General features: G+C 49.4%; 1 protein-coding gene across 2 annotated transcripts; it reads left to right on the plus strand.

Annotated features, from left to right (window-relative positions):
- Positions 1 to 517: 517 nt before the first annotated feature.
- On the plus strand, positions 518 to 18,153 carry IGFBPL1 (insulin like growth factor binding protein like 1). 2 transcript variants are annotated; one of them, XR_008504475.2, is made up of 6 exons: positions 518 to 1,037; positions 11,106 to 11,215; positions 11,955 to 12,071; positions 13,773 to 13,931; positions 16,216 to 16,682; positions 17,656 to 18,153. XR_008504475.2 is itself a non-coding variant. In XM_054500234.2 (5 exons), the coding sequence occupies exons 1-4, from the start codon at positions 578 to 580 to the stop codon at positions 13,920 to 13,922; spliced, it is 837 nt and encodes a 278-aa protein (XP_054356209.1). In that variant the 5' UTR covers positions 518 to 577; the 3' UTR covers positions 13,923 to 13,931; positions 16,216 to 18,153. The 2 variants fall into 2 exon arrangements, 1 of the variants encoding a protein (XP_054356209.1); XM_054500234.2 differs by having other exon boundaries at positions 16,216 to 18,153.
- The last annotated feature ends 2,747 nt before the right edge of the window (positions 18,154 to 20,900 follow it).

The following is a 20,900-nucleotide window of genomic DNA, read 5'->3' on the forward strand; positions in this document are numbered from 1 at the left end:
CTTTTATAGGCATAGAGAAAATTTCAGAAAAGATATACAAAAACCCGATAGCAAGAGTGGCCTCTGGAAGCCGAGTTGGAGGATGGGGATACAAGGTGGTAGGGTAACCCTCTTTTCATCCTTAGATGTATATGTAAAATCTACATTTTAAACCATATATTCTCTTTATAAAATAAAACTTTGAAAACTACTGAATGCAAAATAAAATTAAATAAAATAGCGCATCCTTCTGGGAGGATTTACGGGCATACTATCTGGAGCCAGCCTTGGATCCGGAGGCCTTACGGTTATCCAATCCTGACTCTGCCATAGCGACCTCGGGCAAGTTCTCGCCCCGACTGGGTCTCGGATCCCTCAAGAGTCCAATCGGAGGTCGGAGAGCTGCTCTCGGGGCTTCCCTCCAGCTCGGAGCCCCAGGCCGCGGGCACCGCGCGGGTCCCGGGCTGGAGCAGCGGTCTGCTGGCGCCCCGCGGTGCAGGCCCGGCCAATCAGCGGCCGCGGGGCGGGAGCGGTGACTGCTCGGCAGGCGCGGAGCGGAGCGCGAAGCAGAGGCGCCGCCGCTGTCCCGGAGTAAGCCATGCCGCGCTTGTCTCTGCTCTTGCCGCTGCTGCTTCTGCTGCTGCTGCCGCTGCTGCCACCGCTGTCCCCGAGCCTCGGGATCCGCGACGTGGGCGGCCGGCGCCCGGAGTGTGGTCCGTGCCGGCTAGAGGGCTGCCCGGCGCCTGCGCCCTGCCCGGCGCCCGGGATCTCGGCGCTCGACGAGTGCGGCTGCTGCGCTCGCTGCCTGGGAGCCGAGGGCGCGAGCTGCGGGGGCCGCGCCGGCGCGCGCTGTGGCCCCGGCCTGGTGTGCGCGAGCCGGGCCGCGGGGGCGGCGCCCGAGGGCACCGGGCTCTGCGTGTGCGCGCAGCGCGGTACCGTCTGCGGCTCCGACGGTCGCTCGTACCCCAGCGTCTGCGCGCTGCGCCTGCGCGCCCGGCACACGCCCCGCGCGCACCCGGGTCACCTGCACAAGGCGCGCGACGGCCCTTGCGAGTTCGGTGAGTCGGGGTCGGGGATTGGGTGGGTAGAGAAGGAGGGATTCCAACCCTCTGGAGTGTGGAGCGAAGGGGTGTGTCCACCCCTGCCCAGTGGTGGACGGCGCTGCCTGGCACTCAGTTTCCCCTTAGGGAGCAGTATTTCTTATCTCTCCTCGTGCTCAGAGAGACTGGGGCGAGAATCGTTGGAGACGCCACTCACTGTGCTAGTCGAATTTTTGGTGAGCCTGCTACCCCTTTTGATACTTAAGTACCTGCTGATGCAGTCACTTATTTGTAGGCGTGGTATGTTTGCCCCGCAGGAGACTGGGAGTTAAGGAGGGGGATCCCAGTTCCCAGGTATCCAGCGCTAGGTGGATTGTTTGAAGGGGGAGGAAGGGAAGTTGAGGATGGGGGAGGAAGGGAAGTAGAGGATGGGGGAGGAAGGGAAGTTGAGGATGCGGAAGGAGGATGAGTTCCAGACCGGGGAATCAGGAGTCACCAGGCCATAGCACCAGAGCACCAGGGCCCCAGGTGTGGGATGGGGCTGAGCTGGGGTGCTGAGGGAGCTCCATCCAGGAAAAGTAAGACATTTGGAGACGTAAGATCTGAAAAGATTGTGGTGCTATTAGGGGCAGACCCAGGTTTCGTGGGTCTAAGACATATATAATTTGGAGAGTCCTGCCTTAAATAAAGGAATAGAACTGCTAGGGACTTAGAAACTTATTATGAAATGCTAGGGACTTAGAAACTTAAGCTTCATTAACATCACAGTAAAATAATCTCTGAGTGCGATAGTTGCCCACCCTCTTTATGTACCTTTTGAAAACCAAACAAAAAGAAACCAAAACGTTAGCACTGCTTTACCGGCTTCCTAAGCATGAGTGTATCCCACCCACTAGGTTTTGAAGTGCCCCTGTGTACTCTGCCTGGAGTGGGCAGTGCCGAGTTTAGGGTGAGTGAGAAGGTGGCCAGTGAGTCCCAAGGAGCCTGGGTTTCGGCCTGGGGTTCAGGCTTCTGGGAAATAATTCTGGCCTGAGCCCAGAGACCGAGTCCAGACTTTAGTGCCTAAGTCAGTGTAATGAGTTAGCTTCAAGAAAGAAGCTTGGGGTGGGGTGAGACCTTTCCAAGCCTTAAGAAGTATCTAGTAGTCTTTCCCCTCAAGTGGTTCAGGTAGATGTACCCAAGTCCAGGAGACGCAATGGGTTGTTGGAGATGGGGCAGGAAGCCTCCTGTCCTGGGAAATGTAAAACCAGTGTGTGGCCAGTTGAGCACAGGAGAGTCACCATTGACTCTTCCTAACTGAAGCTCCCCATGGAGGACAGAGCTGGCTGGGGGTGCATCTGTGCTGCCTCTGGCTCCCTGAGTGGCCCTGGACGGGCCCCTTCCCCTCTCTGGCCATATCAGCCCCAGTGGAGTCATTGTTGAGGTCCCTTTCGCTCCGGAACACTTAGTTTCCGCCCTGTGGCACTTAAACAGTCCTGTCTCTTTCCTTTTGCTAGTTCCTGTCACTCGTTTTTATAACTGCTTTCCTCAGCAGTTAATTCACAGGCAATTCTCTTTGTCTCCAGACAGGTAACACTTTAACTCCACATACAGGAGACATAAGAAATGCTGACCAAGTCCTCAGACTATAAATGGTGCTGATGATCTCAGATAATTTCTCCCCAGAGTGGCATTCTCTTCCTAAGAGAAAGGCACCTTAAAGACATTCAGACCAAATCTGCTGTTGTACAGAGAAAGAGACTGAGACCCAGCAAGGCCCTTGTCCAGGGTGACCAGTAAAGGATGACCAGCTCCCTGGTCCCAACATCCTGTCCAGTGCTCTTTCGGCACAGGACTTGATAGTATTAAGTCAGGCAGATGGTGGTTACCATGGTTACCAGAGTGAGGCCAGATGGCAGATGGAAACTCCATACCCCTAATTCACTGAAAATTACCAAATGACAAGTAAATGTGACAGCCCCTTCACTCTGATCTATGGGATCTGAGGCCCACCTCAGGCACAGACTCAGGGAATAAAGATGTTCGTGGGGCCACACGGAAGCAACTCAGAACTGCTTTTCATGATCTCATTACTGACAGGCGTCAGGCCTCCCCGGGGTTCAGCCCTTCTTCCGCACCAGCCTTTGTGTCATCCACCACAGAACCGGGCACTGTTTGCCTGTCACTCTCTGTCCTGAAGTGCTAGTGTGGCCTCTGCCCTTGTGTCCGGATAAAGCATGAAGGTTTGGACAGGGGATGTTTCCTAGCCCAGGCAGCAGCTCATTCTATGCTGTCCTAAAGCCATCTTTTATTCAGAAGACACAGCGGGAGCGTTTTTTAACAATGCCCCTGGGGATCCCGGTTGAAGGAAAACAGACTGTGAGTCAGAGCAGGGCTGTTCTGCTTCAATATTTGTGATAAAATCACCCCTCCTGACTCCCTGGGTACCCAAGCACCTAGATTTCATGGAATGAGGCCTCGGGAAGTATTTATTATGTTGTTCACAGTGTGTGAAGGGCCCTTATACATGCCTCTGAGGAGCCTGGGGAAGCAGTTTTCAGGCTTAAATTCTGCCCTTTCCTCCTGTGCCGTGAAACGCCCCAAACTGCCACATAATGAGAGTGATCCTTTGATCCGCACACATGTATGGAAGACTCACATATGAATAATTCTTACTGTTGGAAATTGCTTTTGCATCTTTTTTTTTTTTTTTTTTTTTTTTTTGAGACAGGGTCTCACTCTATCTCCCAGGTGGAGTACAATGGCTTGATCACAGCCCACTGTGATCCTGGGCTCAAGGAATCCTCCTGCCTCAGCCTCCCAAGTAGCTGGGACTATAGCACATGCCATCATGCCCAGCTAATTTTTAGAATTTTTTGTAGAGACAGGATCTTACTGTGTTTCCCAGGCTGTTCTTGGACTCCTGACCTCAAGCACTCCTCCCACCTCAGCCTCCCAAAGTGCTGAAATTACAGACATGAGATCCCATCCCTGGGCTGCACCCATCTTTTTACATGATTTTTACAAGTGCCCTGGGGAGGTCTCCTTCCCATTTGATAGAAGGGAAAGCTGAGGCACATGGAAAGAAATTCCCTGGAGCCACCTGGCTGGTCCCAGCTGTGAAAGGGCTCCAGTGTAGGTTTGCCTGGCTGTTTTGTTTTGAGACAGAGTCTCGCTCTGTCACCCAGGCTGGAGTGCAGTGGTGTGATCTTGGCTCACTGCAAGCTCCACCTCGTGGGTTCACACCATTCTCCTGCCTCAGCCTCCTGAGTAGCTGGGACTACAGGTGCCCGCCACCATACCCGGCTAATTTTGTTTTTTGTATTTTTAGTAGAGATGGGGTTTCACTGTGTTAGTCAGGATAGTCTCGATCTCCTACCTCGTGATCTGCCCGCCTTGGCCTCCCAAAGTGCTGGGATTACAGGTGTGCACCACCATGCCTGGCCTGCCTCGCTATTTTCAGATGGGCGCTGCACAGCTAGCCGCTAGCAACCTGATCAGTAAGGTGCTGTGCACACGCCAGCCTTGAATCTTGGGAGTTTCTCAATCTGGGTCCACCTTCCTGTTTTTCCCAAGGTTTGTCACTTGTGCCTCTATTTAGCACTATAGCTCCTGAGAGAAGCCTTGAAGGATGGGGAGAGAATCCCAACGCTAGCAAGGGGGAGGCACAGCATGAACTGAGGCTCAGAGGTGGGAGCCCTTTGGTGGGTGTGCAAGTGGGCCTGTAGGGCTGAGGCTTGGTAGGATGGTTGGGAAAGGAGATGACACCCCAGAGTAGTTTGGGGTAGGCCATTGCAAGCTTTGGGTGCCAGGCCAAAGGGGGAAGCTTCATTCTGCACTTTGGGAGGCTGAGGTAGAAGGATTTCTTGAGGCCAGGAGTTCAAGGATAGCCTGGGCAACACAGCAAGATCCCATCTGTACAAAAAATTCTAAAAATTAGCTGGACATGATGGCATGTGCCTGTAGTCCCAGCTACTTGGGAGGCTGAGGCAGGAGGATTTCTTGAGCCCAGGAGTTCGAGGCTACAGTGAGCTATGATCATGCCACTGTATTCCGCCTAGGAGACAGAGTGAGGCCCTGTCTAAAAAAAAAGAAGAAGAAGGAGGAGGAGGAGGAGGAGGAGGAGGGGGAGGAGGAGGAAGAAGAAGGATGCAAAAGCAATTTCCAACAGTAAGAATTATTCATACGTGGGTCTTCAATACATTCTGAATTATTGGTTCAGCTTCTCACTGGTAAGATGGTATGGCCTTAGTATTATGATGATTATTATTGCTCTCATTACTTTAAAGGCTGGATAGTTCAGTGTGTGCACCCTATTTGTTAGCATTGGGAGAGGGTTGGGGTCCTACGGACAGCAAGTTAATGTCATGTTTCAAATGATAAATTAGATAGGAACAGGGTCCTGGCCAGCACCCGCCAGGGCATTGAGCCCTGGCAGCTTCAGTGAGCTCCTGAGACCCTGAATCTTAGAAAATTCAGCTTGGTTGAAATTCCAGCTCTGCTTAGAAACCTAGGTCGGTGCTAGTGTGTGTTACCAGGTAACCAGGAGAGGCAGTGAATGCCACTTCCTGAGAGGGACAAAGAAGGGGGTTTGTGCTCAAAACCCTTTCATGCTGAGGGAGGAGATCTGAGGCAGAGGCTGCAGGGAGCAGGATTAAGCTGTTTCTTGTTCCACATCATAACGTGACTGTTAGCATAAATTATCAGGGCTGTTCAGTGTGTTGATTATTAAAATCTTTGGTTGTGTGCTTTTTAATACAAGCGGATAGGGTCCTGGGGGATGACTTGATATCCTTTCTTTCCCTAGCACCATTAACTTTAAAGAAATCTCAGAGGGATTTGGGAAGATTTTTTCATTCCAGCCATCAATGATCGATATAATTGACGAGGTAGGGGGACAAATCACCACACACTATAATAATAATATTGATCCCTTTCATTTGTACAGATCCACACAGTTAATAACACAGTCACATCCATTTTCTCCCTTCACCCCAAGGATGCGAGGCTGTGGTCATTATCTTCATTTGCAGATAAAACGGAAATGATTAGCAACCTGCCCAAGCTCAAGTGGTTGGCAGCCAGACCCCTGGGCATTTCAGTCTCCCTCTGGTACTGTTTTTGCTCACCCGACAGTACTGCCTCCTGTGACCATGTGCATCTGGGTGACGGTCTTACCTGCTGGTTAGCCCTTGGATGGCTGGATTTGTGCAATTCTACTAGGGCTATTGCTGGCACAAGCTGAAGGAAACAAGTATCAGCAAGGAAGAGCTATAGGGGGATGAAGCTTCCACATTCACAGACTGGGCTAGCTAGAAGCCATCCTCCCTCCTGCAAACCACATCATTCTTGTGAAAGCCGGGCAGAAAGGAAAGCCCTGGTTCCTCTGGCAGTGTGGCGGCTCTGGCAACAGTAAGAGTATGTGCTTGGCTCCCCAGAGTGAGGGCTGTAGTCATGGTCCCTGGTGCCTCTCACCCGAGGCCAGAGGAGGGTCTCATGCACGCAAGGAGCTTTAGAGGAGACTGCCTAGGGACAGCACACCCTGCTGAGTCCTCAAGTCCCTCTGCAGAGGTCTTTTACAGTTTGTAAGGGGTCTTGCAATTGTTCCTCACAACAGCCTTTGGGGAGTGGGCTGGGAAGGGAATAGATTCCTGTGCCCATTTTAAAGAAGAAGAAACTGAGGCCAAGACTGGGATGTGGCAGAGAAAGGATTTGAACCTGGACCCTTCCACCCCTGCCTGCCACGCTGTCCTTCCTGCCTGTGGTAGCAGCCATGACATTGAGCACTCCAGTGCCTTGCTGGAATGAGCCCTTGGGGATAGCAGGGACTAGAAATGTCCTGCTGGTGTCAAGGACACATTGCTCATGTTATGGGTTATCTTCACAAGAGCTGTTCCCTGGGGGTGATGTTTGGGGTGTTTCATTGTTGTATAGAAAGGAGCTAACACGGCAGGCCTGCGACCGTATCCTCAGAAAGGCCTGCTGGCAAGGTTGGCCCTGGGCTGGTATCTGGGGACTTAGATTTCAGGGGGGTTCCACTCTTCTCAGAATTGATGAGAGTGGCTCACTGTGCCTGAACTGTACAAACAATGTGGTTTATGCTGAATCCCTGCTCTCCTTCTCGGAGTGTGGAATTTGGGTATTCGGTTAGGCAGAGAGTGCCTCTGTGGCCAGCTCCCAGTAAAAAGCGTGGGCGCCAAGTCCCTCTTGAGCTTCTCTGGTAGACAGCATTTCACATGCTCGTGAGTCCATGGGGAGGGCTCTTGGAAGCTTGGGCCTGCTTCCCCCACCCTGACTTTTTCCCTTGGCTGATTTTGCCAGATGGGAAAATCCTTTCACTGTAATAAATCACAGGCTGAGTACCACTATATGCTGAGTCCTGTAAGTCCTCCTAGTCCTCCTAGGATATCATTGAACCGGAGCGTTGTCTTGGGGATCCCCCAACACAATCCCTAAGCAACTCTTCTCTTATTCTGGATCGGAGACCATACAGATAACAAATGTTCCACTTCAGAAACCAGTGTGGGAGTGAATGGAATCATGGTGCCTGGGTTTGAGTCCCTGTTCCTCTGGGCACTTTACCTTTCTGAGTCTTGGTTTTCTCATCTGTAAAATGGGGATGGAAGCAGCTACCTCACAGGGCTGCCATGAAGATTAAAGGGTGGTTGGTGTACATGGAAGGTCCTCTAGGGAAAAGGCAGGATGGTGTTAGCACAGTGGTTCAGAAGAGCTTGGGATCTGGAGCCAGATCACTGGGCTCATAGCCTCCTGACTACACCCTTTAATGCTCGGTAACCCAGGGCAGCGCCACCATCTGGCAGCTGGTGAGATTGCTGGAGAGATAAACAGGTTAATACCTGTAGGCAGAGGAGTGCTTAGCACACAGCGAGCGCTGTGCTAGCTGATAGCATAATAACAGTGTTATTATTATTGATCTTAAAGAGCTACTATGGATAAAAATATTTTAAATTTAAAATCAGATATGTTGGGCTGGGCGCGGTGGCTCACGCCTGTAATCCCAGCACTTTGGGAGGCTGAGGCGGGCGGATCACGAGGTCAGGAGATCAAGACCACGGTGAAACCCCATCTCTACTAAAAAATAAAAAAAATTAGCCAGGCACAGTGGTGGGTGCCTGTAGTCCCAGCTATTCGGGAGGCTGAGGCAGGAGAATGGCATGAACCCGGGAGGTGGAGCTTGCAGTGAGCAGAGATCGCGCCACTGCACTCCAGCCTGGGCGACAGAGCAAGACTCTGTCTCAAAAAAATAAATAAATAAATAAAATAAAATAAAATAAAATCAGATATGTTAAAATATGTTAAAATTAAAAACAGGGCTGGGAATACAATGACTCATGCCTGTATTCCCAGAGCTTTGGAAGGCCAAGATGGGAGGACTGTTAGAGGCCAGGAGTTTAAGAGCAGCCTGAGCAACATAGCAAGACCCATCTCTACAAAAAAAAAAAATTTTTTTAATTATCTGGACATGGTAGTGCATGCCTGTAGTCCCAGCTACTCAAGAGGCTGAGGCAGGAGGATTGCTTGAGCCCTGGAGTTCGAGACTACAGTGAGCTATGATTGTGCCTTTCATTCCAGTCTGAGTGATAACATGAGACTCTGCCTCAAAAAAAGAAAATTAGAACCGGATTATTACGGCATGAGCAACATGAAATTTTTTGAGGTCACAGAACAACTGTTCTGTATCTTGGCTATTAGTGGTAATTACATGACTGTATCCATTTGTCAGAACCTAGAACTGCACACCAGAAAGAATGAATTGTGCTTTGTGTAAATTTAAAAATAAATAAATAAATAAATAAAAATTTAAATGTCCCTTTAATTGCTTTGACGTCCCTTTAAAAGCAGGGCCTCTTTTGTAAAGGAGTTTGTATTTTTTGCCACAAAATCAGTTACAAAGTCAGTATTTCCAAGACAGTCTTTCTTAATTGTAGTTGTTGAAAGAGAGAGAGAGACTGAAACATGAGGAGACAGAGATGAATTGTGATTTACTGGTTTACTCATTTAGGCCTGAAAGGGATTGATGAAATCACATTTAAAATGTATGACTTTACATGAACAAAAGTAAACCACGCTGATTGAGAGTCTCCTTGGTATCCAGGTCTTTCTGACTATCACCATAGCGAGCCACTGGAGCACTGGTTTGGGCTCTCCTGGAGGCGGCATCCCAGCGTTTGTGTGGTTGGGGAGGCGCTGGAGGGACAATGTGAATAAATTAGACTGTCTTTGTCATCACAGATGGGGCTCCTGCGGAGCTCAGTGTTGTGGCTCTCTGTGGCTGTCAGGCAACGTTAGACATCTAGGATCTTGGTTCCAGGGGCTTTGGCTACATTCAGGCACATGGGTTGGGCACCACCCTTCAGAGGGCCCTCAGATGGCACAGCTGAATGAGTGGGCGGATCAGATAGAGGGGGAGGAAAGCAGCCTGGGATGGGGAGGGCAGTCTGTATTCAACTCACTGGTGGGCTGCTGGGACACCCAGGGGCTATGGGGCTCCAGAGGACAGCCCCAGGATCAACAGGTGGGAGTTACAGGCTTTAGCTCTAGGTGAGGATGCACTTTCATACCAGGGGAACCCTCCAAAGACAGGATGGCCTGGCTCCGTAGGTGGTGAGTTCTCCATCCCTGAAGGCATGCAAATGGAGGCTGTGTGGGCATGTCATACATGGTCAGGCACAGAATCACAGCGAATCAGGATGCTAAAGAGCCTCTCTAGTTTGAGACTGTGGCTCTAAGGCGATTTTCCAGAGATTTTTTTGGCACTGGCTTGACAGGGTCTGCTTCCCAGTCTGTCTGGAGGGGCCAAACTAGTCTCCTTTCTGCACCCTGATCCTCCTGTGCGTTGGGGTGTGATGCGACCCTGTCTGTCACCTCCTTCCTCCTGCCTTCTGTCTCCTCCCTTTGCTCTCCTTTTGTATTGCAGCCTTATCCAGGTGCAGTCTTGTGGAGAACAACAGGGCTGTCTTTGAGTCACCAGGCAAAGCCCTAGGAGTTCTAGACTCTGCAGTTTGATGGCCTGGAAATGAACATGTTTGTTCCTTGATTTGTCATGTGTTTGTTCATCTAGTCATCCTTTTGCTCCTGGCCCTCACTTGCATATCACATTAACTTACACTTTTCACTGATTCCATGGTTAGATCAGCTTGACCGCCCTAGGAAGCAGGGGTGTGATCCCCACCTTATAAATGACAGCTGGGTGGGAGCATTCCCTGGCCAGGCCTCTGCACTGCACATTGCCCGACACACTGTGGTGCTGGATGCCAGGGTGGCTGAGTTGCTGTCCAGTGCAGGTGAGAGCAGGTAGAAACGCCTGGCCTTGATTATTCCAGCCCAGTGTGAGCAGAGCAGATGCCAGGCACGGGGAGGAAGGCAGAGTGTGGAGTAGGAGTTCGAAGCATCTAACACTGGGTCCTGTCCAGAGAGCCCATACCCTCCCTCTCCTCTCTGTCATGTTCTGGCAGTCTCGAACCACATTTCCCTGATTCCCTGATTTGCCCAGGCTTGGGTCGGCTTCTGGGGGTGGGGAGGCAGAGGGAGTGGGGGAGCCCTGGGGAGTCTTTACTCTGTGCATGCAAATGGGCATCTTGAATGGACCGCAGGGGGTTGAGCTCCAGGGTGTGTGCAGCTGTTCTGCCTGGCATTCTTCTTCCTAACGCCCTCCACGTGGAAGGAGAAAACCCCATCTGTTAGAAGACTCTGCCATTGGTGGCGTGACACCAGCCCCTCTAGTATTCGGCTGCCGTGTTTCCTGGTTGAGCTATAGCAGATGGCAGCCGGAGCCTGGAACGGACCCTGGGAGGGAGCACTGAGGCCCAAGCTCTGCCACAGATGGTGCTGGGGGAATTTGGGAAGTCGCCCTTCCCCTCTGGACCCCTGCTTCCCCATTGGTAAAACAATCATTGGATCAGGAGATTGGTCGGCAGCTTTCCAGGTCTGAGGAAATCTCTCTTTTAGGATTCCTGCCCAAGCGTGATGTGCCGCTCCCCTCATGTCAGGACATCACAGTGGGCTCTCAGTGGCAGGGGAATTTAGAGGTGGGTTGCTTGGAACCCGGCAAGGTAAAGGTTGCATCTCCCTGTCTCCTCCTCCTAGCTCCTGTGGTCGTCGTTCCTCCCCAAAGTGTTCACAACGTCACCGGGGCGCAGGTGGGCCTGTCCTGTGAAGTGAGGGCTGTGCCTACCCCAGTCATCACGTGGAGAAAGGTATTTCTGTCCAAGAACTCATGCATCTCGTGTGTGTGTGTGTGTGTGTGAAAGAGATGGAGAAAGAGAAAGACGTGAGTGGTAAAAATGTTTTTCTTTTAAGTGTGTTTATATATATATATGCCTTTATAGGTGGGCCAGAGGATGAAGAAAAGATATCATCTGTACCACTCCTCTGCCTTGAAACTTCTACCCCAAAGCTCTCCCCTTAGAAGGGGACATTGCAACCCTTCCTGTGCCACTTACACCCTTGGCCACTTAGGGACCCAGAAAGCTGTGCTTTTACCCAGTCTGCTTCAGCTGCAGTGGCCATGTGTGTGTGTATCCTGCTTCACTTCGGGGCTGTGTTTCAGACAGACCTGGCTGGTGGCAGAAGACTCAGTCCTATTCCAAAACCAAATCTTCTAAAGACCAGTTTTAGAGAGACCGGCAAGGATCACAGTGAATGTTGTCCCCTTAATGTCAACAGCCCTGAGACGGGCGGGCGTTGAAATTCTGAATCTTTCTGTGGGATAGTGGTGACGTTCGGGTCTTTGCTGTCCGGCAGAGCATGCTGTCTATATGTACAAGTAGGTTTAAAAATGACTGATGTCGTTTGCACAGGCGTGAGCAGTGCTGGGGTTTCCGTTTTTGAATCAGTGGGAGGAGGAGGAAGGAGGAGGGCAAGGAAGCCTATGGGATGCTCTTTATCCAGAATTGCTTTTTCTAAGCCCCCTCCTGGCATTCCTGTCCCCTGTAGGTCACGAAGTCCCCTGAGGGCACCCAAGCACTGGAGGAGCTGCCTGGGGACCATGTCAATATAGCTGTCCAAGTGCGAGGGGGCCCTTCTGACCATGAGGCCACGGCCTGGATTTTGGTGAGTGTTTAGGATTATTGGATATTATTGACTGACCATTATAAACCATCCTTTATATTTCTACAATACATTACATGTTTCAAAGCTGTTCTTACCCATTTCTCACTGGCCCTTCCAGTAACTGTGAGGCAGGCAGGGCAGGTTTCAGATCTGCTGGGAACATACGTGTTCTGCTGCCAGAGGCAGAGTGATGGCCCCACAGTGATGTCCACGTCCTCACCCCCAGAACCGTACGATGTTACATGGCAAGGTGGTGGGAGGGAGGTTGTGGTTGCTAAACAGCTGAGATAAGGAGATTCAAGATAAGGAGATTAGCCTGGATTATCCGGGTGGGCCAATTTAAAGGTGGGTCTTTAAGTGTGGAAGAGAGAAACGGAAGAGTCAGAGGCAGACTGAAGTGATTCGATGTGAGGAGGACTTGACCCACCATTTCTGGCTTTGATGATGTTGGAAAGGGCCGCAGCCAAGGAGTGCCAGCATCCACTAGGAACTGGAGAAGGCAAGAAAATGAGTCTCCTGAGAGCCTTCAGAAAGAATGCAGCCCTGCTGGCACCTTGATTTTAGCCCACTGATTTTAGCCCCCTTTGGGCTTCTGACCTCCAAAACTGTAGGTAATAAATGTGTTTGTTTTAAGGCACTCAGCTTGTGGTGATTCGTTACAGCAGCCCAAGGAACTAGTACACCTGCCTAAGGTCACCCGCTGGTAAAGGCAGAAGGTGGCACATTCGAGTCCTCCTCCAGAGCTCTTTCCTGCCACTCACAGCACTTTTACCAAGATGAAGAATGCCACATGTTTGAAAGAGTGATGGAATGAGGAGATAGGGGTCCATGTCGGGTCAGTCACTGTACCTTTCTGAGCCTCCATTTCCACTGTTGTTAAAAGAGGGCTTCAAACTGAAAGACCTCTGAGGGCCTCTGTGGCCCTGGCAGTCTGTGATTAACCTGTGAGTCTCCTGTAAAAAGAAGACCATAATGCTCACCCTTCCCCCACGACTGGCATGGGTTTAAAACGAGCTGATGTGCGTACCCCAGCGCGTGATCCTTAGGATGATTTGTAATTGATGGAAGCGGTTGGTTGTAACAAGAGAAAGCAAAAGAGAAGTGAGCTGGTTATGGACCTGGCTGTGAACATCCTTGGGGTGCTTCCTAAGGACAACCTCCTCATTCCACCCACAGCTCTGGGAGGCTTGGTGACTCTTCTCCACCCAGCTGAGAGATTGGGAATGCAATTGGCTGTGCGGTTTTTTCAAATCAAGCACATTCCTCTATTTTCTTAGGAGAAAAGACAGGGAGAAGAGGTTATCTCTGGTGGTATTTTGTAGAGGCTGCCCCTATAGGGAATACTTTGTGGATCATTCTTTGGTCAGTAGATTTTTGTTCTTCTTTTAACTTGAGGTATTTTCCAAATAACCGATACTTTGCAGCTTTAATACAAAAGACCAGGTGGCTCACAGTAAAAGGCAGGTATGCGGAGGAATCATTCGGATGAGAGCCACAATAGGGAGCGTGCCTTTCAAGAGGGTCCCTGGGAAGGAAATTTACCTGCGTGCTCCTTGGCAGCCAAGGCAAGGAGAGAAATAGAGCAAGTTTTACCTTATTCTGAAAAGGAGGAAGTATGCAGACTTATCATTAAGAACTAACTAAGGAAGTCATTTTGCTGTACCTTATGTAACTGTATAAACTTGCCTGTTGTATTTCTAGATCAACCCCCTGCGAAAGGAGGATGAGGGTGTGTACCAGTGCCATGCAGCCAACATGGTGGGAGAGGCTGAGTCCCACAGCACAGTGACGGTTCTAGATCTGAGTAAATACAGGAGCTTCCGCTTCCCAGCTCCCGATGACCGCATGTGATGGAGAAATGTACATGTTCTACGTCATTTTCAGTATTTTACACCCATGTTATGAGATATTTGAGGTGGCTTATAAGACCTGTAATAAAAAAGAAGAAAAATACGTAAATGGGGGAAACCAGGGAGAGAGCAAAAGAAGAGTAGGGACATACTTAGATGAGCAGTAGAATCCCTGGTATATTCTGCACACATCTCCCTCTGAGCTTCTTAGCATGCAAAGACAAGAGCTGTGAACATGATGTGTGTCCATGAGATGAAAAGACCAGTTGTGTTTTGGGGCTGGAGGGAATATTTCCTCTGTATTCTTCTAGAAAGAGCACTGAGAGAGGTAGCAGACAGTGTCATTGTGACAGCATCCATGTGAAAATATTCCCACAAAGAAGATGCTTGAGCTTCCTTTGTATGTTCCTGGAGCTCTTCCTTGTTCAGGACGCCTGAGCTTCCTTCCTGGGGCTCAGGCCTTGCCTTCCTGTCCTCAACACTGTGTGCTGCTTTGCAACACATCTCCTTGTGGGTAGGGGCAGAGAGAATCTCTGCATCCCCTCTGGCCAGGGCCTCCTAGTCTGTAGTCACACAGGTGACAGCTGGGGTTGCATCTGTTCCTTGCCTACAGGTGAACTGGGATTTCGGGAAAGGGATCACTTTATAAGCCAGCTTTTGCTTGTAAATATCCCAAAATCTTGCTGGCTCACAGCCACAGACGTTGATCACTTGCTCATGTTCCATGTTATAGCTGTGAGCTGGCCGTGGCCCTGCCCCATGTGTCCCCTCATTCAGGACCCAGCTGGAGGAGCAGCTCCAATGTGGAATATGTCCGTTCTGTGGCCAGGCTGCACACACCATTGCATTTAAAGTTTCTGCTAGGATGTGATGTGTGCCCCGCCCACTTACAGACCAATCAATAGGTCTGGGATGGGGAGGACGGGTGGTCCCAGTGGGGATGGTGTGGGAGGATGTGTGCTTCACTCACCAGAGGCAAAAGGGCAGGGATTGCATGATCCTCTTTTTTTTTTTTTTTTTTTTTGTGAGACAGAGTCTTACTCTGTCGCCCAGGCTGGAGTGCAGTGGTGCGATCTCGGCTCACTGCAAGCTCCACCTCCTGGGTTCACGCCACTCCCCTGCCTCAGCCTCCCGAGTAGCTGGGACAACAGGCACCTGCCACCACGCCTGGCTAATTTTTTTGTATTTTTAGTACAGATGGTGTTTCACCATGTTAGCCAGGATGGTCTTGATCTCCCGACCTCATGATCCACCCACCTTGGCCTCCCAAAGTGCTGGGATTACAGGCATGAGCCACCACGCCCAGCCTGCATGATCGTTTTACAGGAATGAGGGAGCAGTGGTGAACAGGCACCATTACCAAGGCTGATCAACAGGTGCTTAATAGAACAGGAAAAATTAGAAACAAGTCTGATAGGGTTTCTCAAAAGCAGGGGGATTTTGCCATGGTTTTAGTTATATTATTCTTTTAGCCACTACTGTTGCACACCTTCTGTGTGCAAGGCCTTACTTCTGGTCTGTAGGGGATCACAGAAAAACAAAAAGTGGACATAATTATAATACAAGGAGTGCGATGTAAGGGAATGGGAGGAGATATTAAGACATGAAACGCAGCTTAGAACTGGGGAAAATGAAGGAAGAATCATCGAGGAGGTGGCATGAGGGTTGAAGGATGGGTGTACGTGAGTAGTTAGAGGCCCTAGAAATGGGGAGAAAAATATGAAAATGTAAAACTGTGAAATAGGAATTCAACAAAGAGTTAGGAGATTGGGTCTTAAAATTGTCTTCCTGATGATATGTGACTTGTTTTATATAGATGTGTTTCTAGTTTTAAATATATATATCTATAATTTTCAAATACATGTATATTTTGAGGCAGAAATGATTCTGGGGTGTGAATACATCCAAAGGATACCATGAAAAATTGTGGAATTTTAAGACCATCACTGCTGCCTAGGTCTTGAGTTCCTTCTGTGACACACAGTATTGCCAGCTCTGGCTTGCATACCTCCAGGGATACAGAGCTCACTACCACTGAGAGCCATCTGTGGATTTTCCAATGGTTGAAAGGGTCTTCTTATTAAGCTGGAGTCTGCCGCTCTGAAACGTCCACCTTTTGGTCTTAAAAGTACTTCTTGGGGCTCCACAGGGCCCTTCACTCTCCACCGGCACCATTTCCTGCTGGGGAGGGATTTGAAGTGAAGGATCATTTCCCCCACCTTCCATGTAACACATAGTTGATTGTAACAGAGCAGCCTTACGTTCTCTAATTCTTTTTCTCCTTTTCTTCCTAGGGTCTTAGAAACATTGATCACAGGATGATGGAAAAGTCAAATAGCGGATCTTTGTGCTTCATGAAGAGTTGGAAAACCTGTGTGTGTAGATGACCCCTTTTGTGTGTTTTTAAAAATTAGATGCAAACTAGATTTGTAAGCAGATGGAGTTTTTAGCAGGGCAAACAGTGAGAAACGGATTTGCATGTGGCTTCTTTATACTTTTGAAATGAGTTGCTCCGTGAGAAGTCTTTTTGTAATTACTCTCTTCCAGGGATATCACAGAATGGCATGTTTGCAATTTCTAAAGGGCTCGTGTCAGCTGTGACTCTTTACCTCATTTGTCTATGACCTATTAGTGGTGCTCTGTGACTTAGTGTGTGTTGTAGAAGGAGGGATGAGGGTCCCAGCTGTCCTCTGCCTGACTGTAACTTGCTGTGTGACCTGAACAGGTCCCTTCCCCTCTCTGGGCCCTGGTCCCTTCATCTGTGAGTATGGCATTTTAACTGGATGTTATCAATATCCCTTTTAGCCCTGCCATCCTAGAGTAAGATGACCTTTTGGGAAAATTACAGGAGGTGTGGTCTTAGTGTTCTTTCTAAAATGGTATTCCCTCAGAAACAAATTCCATTCCTTTACCCCAGGGTGTGGACAGCTGGCTGTAGCTCTTCTATTCCTACCTTTTTCCCTTTTAAGGAGATTTAGTTTTAGTTGGGATGCTTTACCAGACTCAGGAGCGCCTTGGCTGGGTCTTTGGAGACCAGAGCATCCATTTGTTAGCCTAGCATTCTCTTTTTTAAAATTTTATTTTGAGACAGGGTCTTGCTCTATCACCCAGGCTGGAGTGCAGTGGCGTGATCATGGCTCACTGCAACCTCCACTTTCTGGGCTCAAGTGATCCTTCCACCTCAGCCTCCCGAGTAGCTGGGACCACAGGCATGCCCCACCACACCCAGCTATTTTTTTTTTTTTTTTTTTGTAGAGACAGGGTCTCCATATGTTGCCCAGGCTGGTCTCAAACTCCTGTGCTCAAGTGATCCTCCTGCCTTGGCCTCCCAAAGTGCTGGGATTACAGGCATCAGCCACTGTGCCCGGCCTAGCCTAGCATTCTCTAAACAGGTGGTTAGAAGCAGTGGAGACCAGGCATCTCATGATCAAATTGTAAAAAAAAAGAGGTCAGGTGTTATCTCCAGACTGTGGAATTAGATTGTAGTAGAATATATTTTACCTACAAACATTTTGACCTCACCCAAGAGTAAGGCTCTCTTTTTTTTCTTTTTTAATGAAAAAAGAAAGGAGAATATTTGCTATCTTATCTTAAAAAAATAGATCCTTAGGTGATTACAATTTTAGAATAAGAATTGAAATCCCTTACTATGCACAGTCCTTTAAGTTCATAAAGCTTGATCCCAACTCTGGGAGATGGGGCAGGACAGGTGTTAATGTCCCTGCATTTTGCAGATGAAGAAACCAGGCTCTGAGAGAAGCTACTTGCCCAAGGTCTGAAGGCCTCTGAAAGAGGAGCAGAACTCGGGGCACCTGGCCCTCCTTGGTCCCCTCTCTACTGCACAGTGCTGCTACTCAGGGTCATCTCAAAACTATGTAAAGGCAGATGTTGCCAATCCACAGGCTTCAGGGACTCTTACCAAGACTCATCCCAACTTTTAAGGCACACTTTCATACCACTCACATTGTGCATTACATTTTGGAGTCCTTGTTGGAAGTGAACTTTCCGCCTGTAAGCCTGCCATTTCATATCTAAAATATTGGGATGGCATCACCTTTTGTACTATGCAGCAGAAGACTGGCCTGGGATTCTGGAAACATGAGATCCGTTTGCATATTAATCCCCCACTCGCTGTGTGACCCCGAGCAAGTCTCCTTCACTTTCTGTGCCTCAGTGTCCTTATTTGAGTAAAAAGGGAATAAAACCAGATGAGTGGTTTTCAAACTTTAAAACACTGGAAGCTCTCTTTGAAAACAAAAGATGAGAATTGAAATGGATGGCACTGGAAGCTGTTCTTGTCTACTGGGGTTTGGAGCTGCCAGGGGACCTGCTCACATCCACTCCTCACTCAGCACCTCCCGCCCCTCTTCTCCACGCACTGTGACTTACTTCCATGTGTGAGGGCCTGCAGTTAATTCTCCTGTGTCTTGAATGGTTGGGAGATGATTTGGTCAGAACCTTAGTGAAATGATGTGGGAAGGAACAGGGATGCTGTGGCTCTGAAGAAGGCAGTAGAACATCCCACATCTGCTAATAAGCACATTTTGCAAACTCAGTTGACTCACCTCAGATTTGCCTGGTGAAAATTGAAGGGCTGGATGTAGACCCAGAGAGCAGGGTGGACAGAGCCTATGCTGGAAGTACTGAGCATCAGGACCGTATGGGGCTGGCTTTAGCATCATCATTCTGTGCAGACAAATAAATAATTAATGTCACACTGTCTGAAATTTTCACCACAACCAAAAAGGCGCATTAACATGATTGTTCCAGCCTCATGGTTTTTTCAAGTGTGAGTGCCCAGAGACCTCTTCAGAGGCTAAGAGAGAGCATGCGTTGCCACAGCTGTTAGCATTTGGAGACATAATTACAATGCCCTCCCCTCCCCACACCAAACCTGGGTTTTTCTACTGTTTTTGTAGATGTCATGATGTCACGACCTCTGCACCGTGAAAATAAATGTTTTTAAGGACAGTCTTTGTGGTGTCTTTGTTGTAGGAATGCTGTATAGGTGGGTGCAGGTCCCACTGGTATTCCTTTATCATCCCTCATGCATCCTGTCCTTTCTTCTGCGTGCCCACTTCAGCTACTTAGTCTAGACCCTCCTTACCTCTAACGCCTGGGCTACGATCACAGCCCCATCGTTCACCTTGCCCGCAATTTTTAACCAGCCCTAATCATCTTACACTACTGCCCTTGACTATGTGTGTCCTGCCGTGTAAGCATTCTAGTACTTAATTCACTTGCTGAGATATGTGCTCTGTCCCCTCCCACACACACTGAGTAGCATTCTCCAGGTGCCAGACGGGTACAAGATGCTGAAAATCATATGTTTGGAATCATCTGGATTCCTCCCATATGAAAGTAGATAGAATCAGGTCCTGAACTCAGACTCCAGCGGAGGCATGGGTGGGATGAGGTCACTATCTCTGGCAGCATATGGTGTCTGCTTTGTGGTTAGAGCAGAGGGAGATCAAGACTTCCCAGAAGAGGAGGCAGGCATTCGAACTGGCAGGAGTGGGTGTGGGGGATTCCAGGCTAAGGAAACAGCATGCAAAAAGGAGTCAGGGTAGAGAAATGCAGTGTAGTTTGTGAACAGGGAGGAATGGCCAGTTGCTGCTGCTCAGAGCTGTGGTGGTGGGTGGGTAGTAGTTTGGGGCAACACCCCTAAATGCAGACAGAGGAGGTTGAACTTGTTGCCGTAAGCAGTGGACAGCCTGAATCTCTGTCTTCTGTTGTCAGCTGGGCTTGAGGAAGACAATTCCACAGCCCATGTTCAATCCCAAATGTATCTGCTTTCCCCCTTAAATAAGGCTAGTTTTTAGTTAAGGTGGATTTTTTTTTCTTTCAGGTTTTATGGTGAAATTAATTCCAACATCTTTAAAAACACTGTCCTGCTGTCTCCTCCGGGGATGGATGGTGCAGGAGAAATGAATAAGAACGGCAGACCCAGCGACAGTAAAAGTCTCCACTAATGAATTTCCTCCTTCCCAGCCTTTACCAGGGCGTCTTGAACATTAAATCAGACAATGATTATTCCATGGTATTTTAATTAATTAAGGGAAAGCCAAGTACTCTGGTGTTGCAGTTTAATGAATTCAGAACGTGGAAGCCCAGTGCCCAGGGCTGAGTTGGACACCAACACTTGCCCACGCTCTGGCTCTCTGGGGCTGACCTCTCTCCTGGAACGTGAACTCCTTTACGGCCAGGGCTCCTTTTCAGTTCAGCCTCGATTGCATCCAGCAGTGAGAAGTGTGTGGGTCCAAGGAGGCAGACTTCCCTGTTGGCTTTCACTGTGGCTGTCTCTTCCTCATACCTACATCTCCCCTCCTATATTAGGGAACGGTTGATTCTCGAGGGAAGAGTAAAAATCCTGAGTACTAGGGAGTGGGGGAACAGTCTCCCCTCTTTTCTCCATGCATAAACCCACCCATCACACACATTTGCAGAGCTCCTCCAGTGCACCCGGCATCGCCAGGTAGCAAAGGGTCTACAATTGCTCACAGACCTCGGAGTCTCAGCTCCGGCACAGAAGGCTGCTTGTGGTGCTAGGTGGCATGCCCCGTCTCTCTGCTGTTGAAGGTGTGTGCAGCTCTTGCTTGGGTGGAAAGGGCACTAGCTTGAGTTGGAAGACCCAGAACTAAGGTCAAGCCCTGTCAGAGACTGCAAGGCTGGGTCACTTCTATCAACTCTTAGAGTCTCCATTTCCTCTTCAATCCAGGAAGGGTGGCATCCCTGCCCTGGCCTGTTGCTCTGAGAGCCCCATGTGTGAATGGCCATGCACTGTCTGTTCTGCACAGATCTTGGAGGGCTGTGTGCCGGTGGGAGAGGGCTGGGAGAGAAATTAAACATGCTCAGAGTATGTGAGACATAGTCTAGCAGGACAAAAACATCAGACCCGTTTCAACCAATGAGAGCTGCCTCAGTACAAGACTAAATGAAGGGTGCCCAGAGACCTCTTCAGAGGCTAAGAGAGCATGTG

Source organism: Pongo pygmaeus, chromosome 13 (assembly GCF_028885625.2).
Source record: "Pongo pygmaeus isolate AG05252 chromosome 13, NHGRI_mPonPyg2-v2.0_pri, whole genome shotgun sequence".
NCBI classification, from domain to species: domain Eukaryota; kingdom Metazoa; phylum Chordata; class Mammalia; order Primates; family Hominidae; genus Pongo; species Pongo pygmaeus.

Coding starts and splice junctions, on each gene's coding strand:
- IGFBPL1 (XM_054500234.2), top strand. CDS start 578: ATGCCGCGCTTGTCTCTGCTCTTGCCGCTGCTGCTTCTGCTGCTGCTG. Junction 11,216..11,954: donor CAGTCATCACGTGGAGAAAG/GTATTTCTGTCC, acceptor TGTCCCCTGTAG/GTCACGAAGTCCCCTGAGGG. Junction 12,072..13,772: donor AGGCCACGGCCTGGATTTTG/GTGAGTGTTTAG, acceptor TTGTATTTCTAG/ATCAACCCCCTGCGAAAGGA.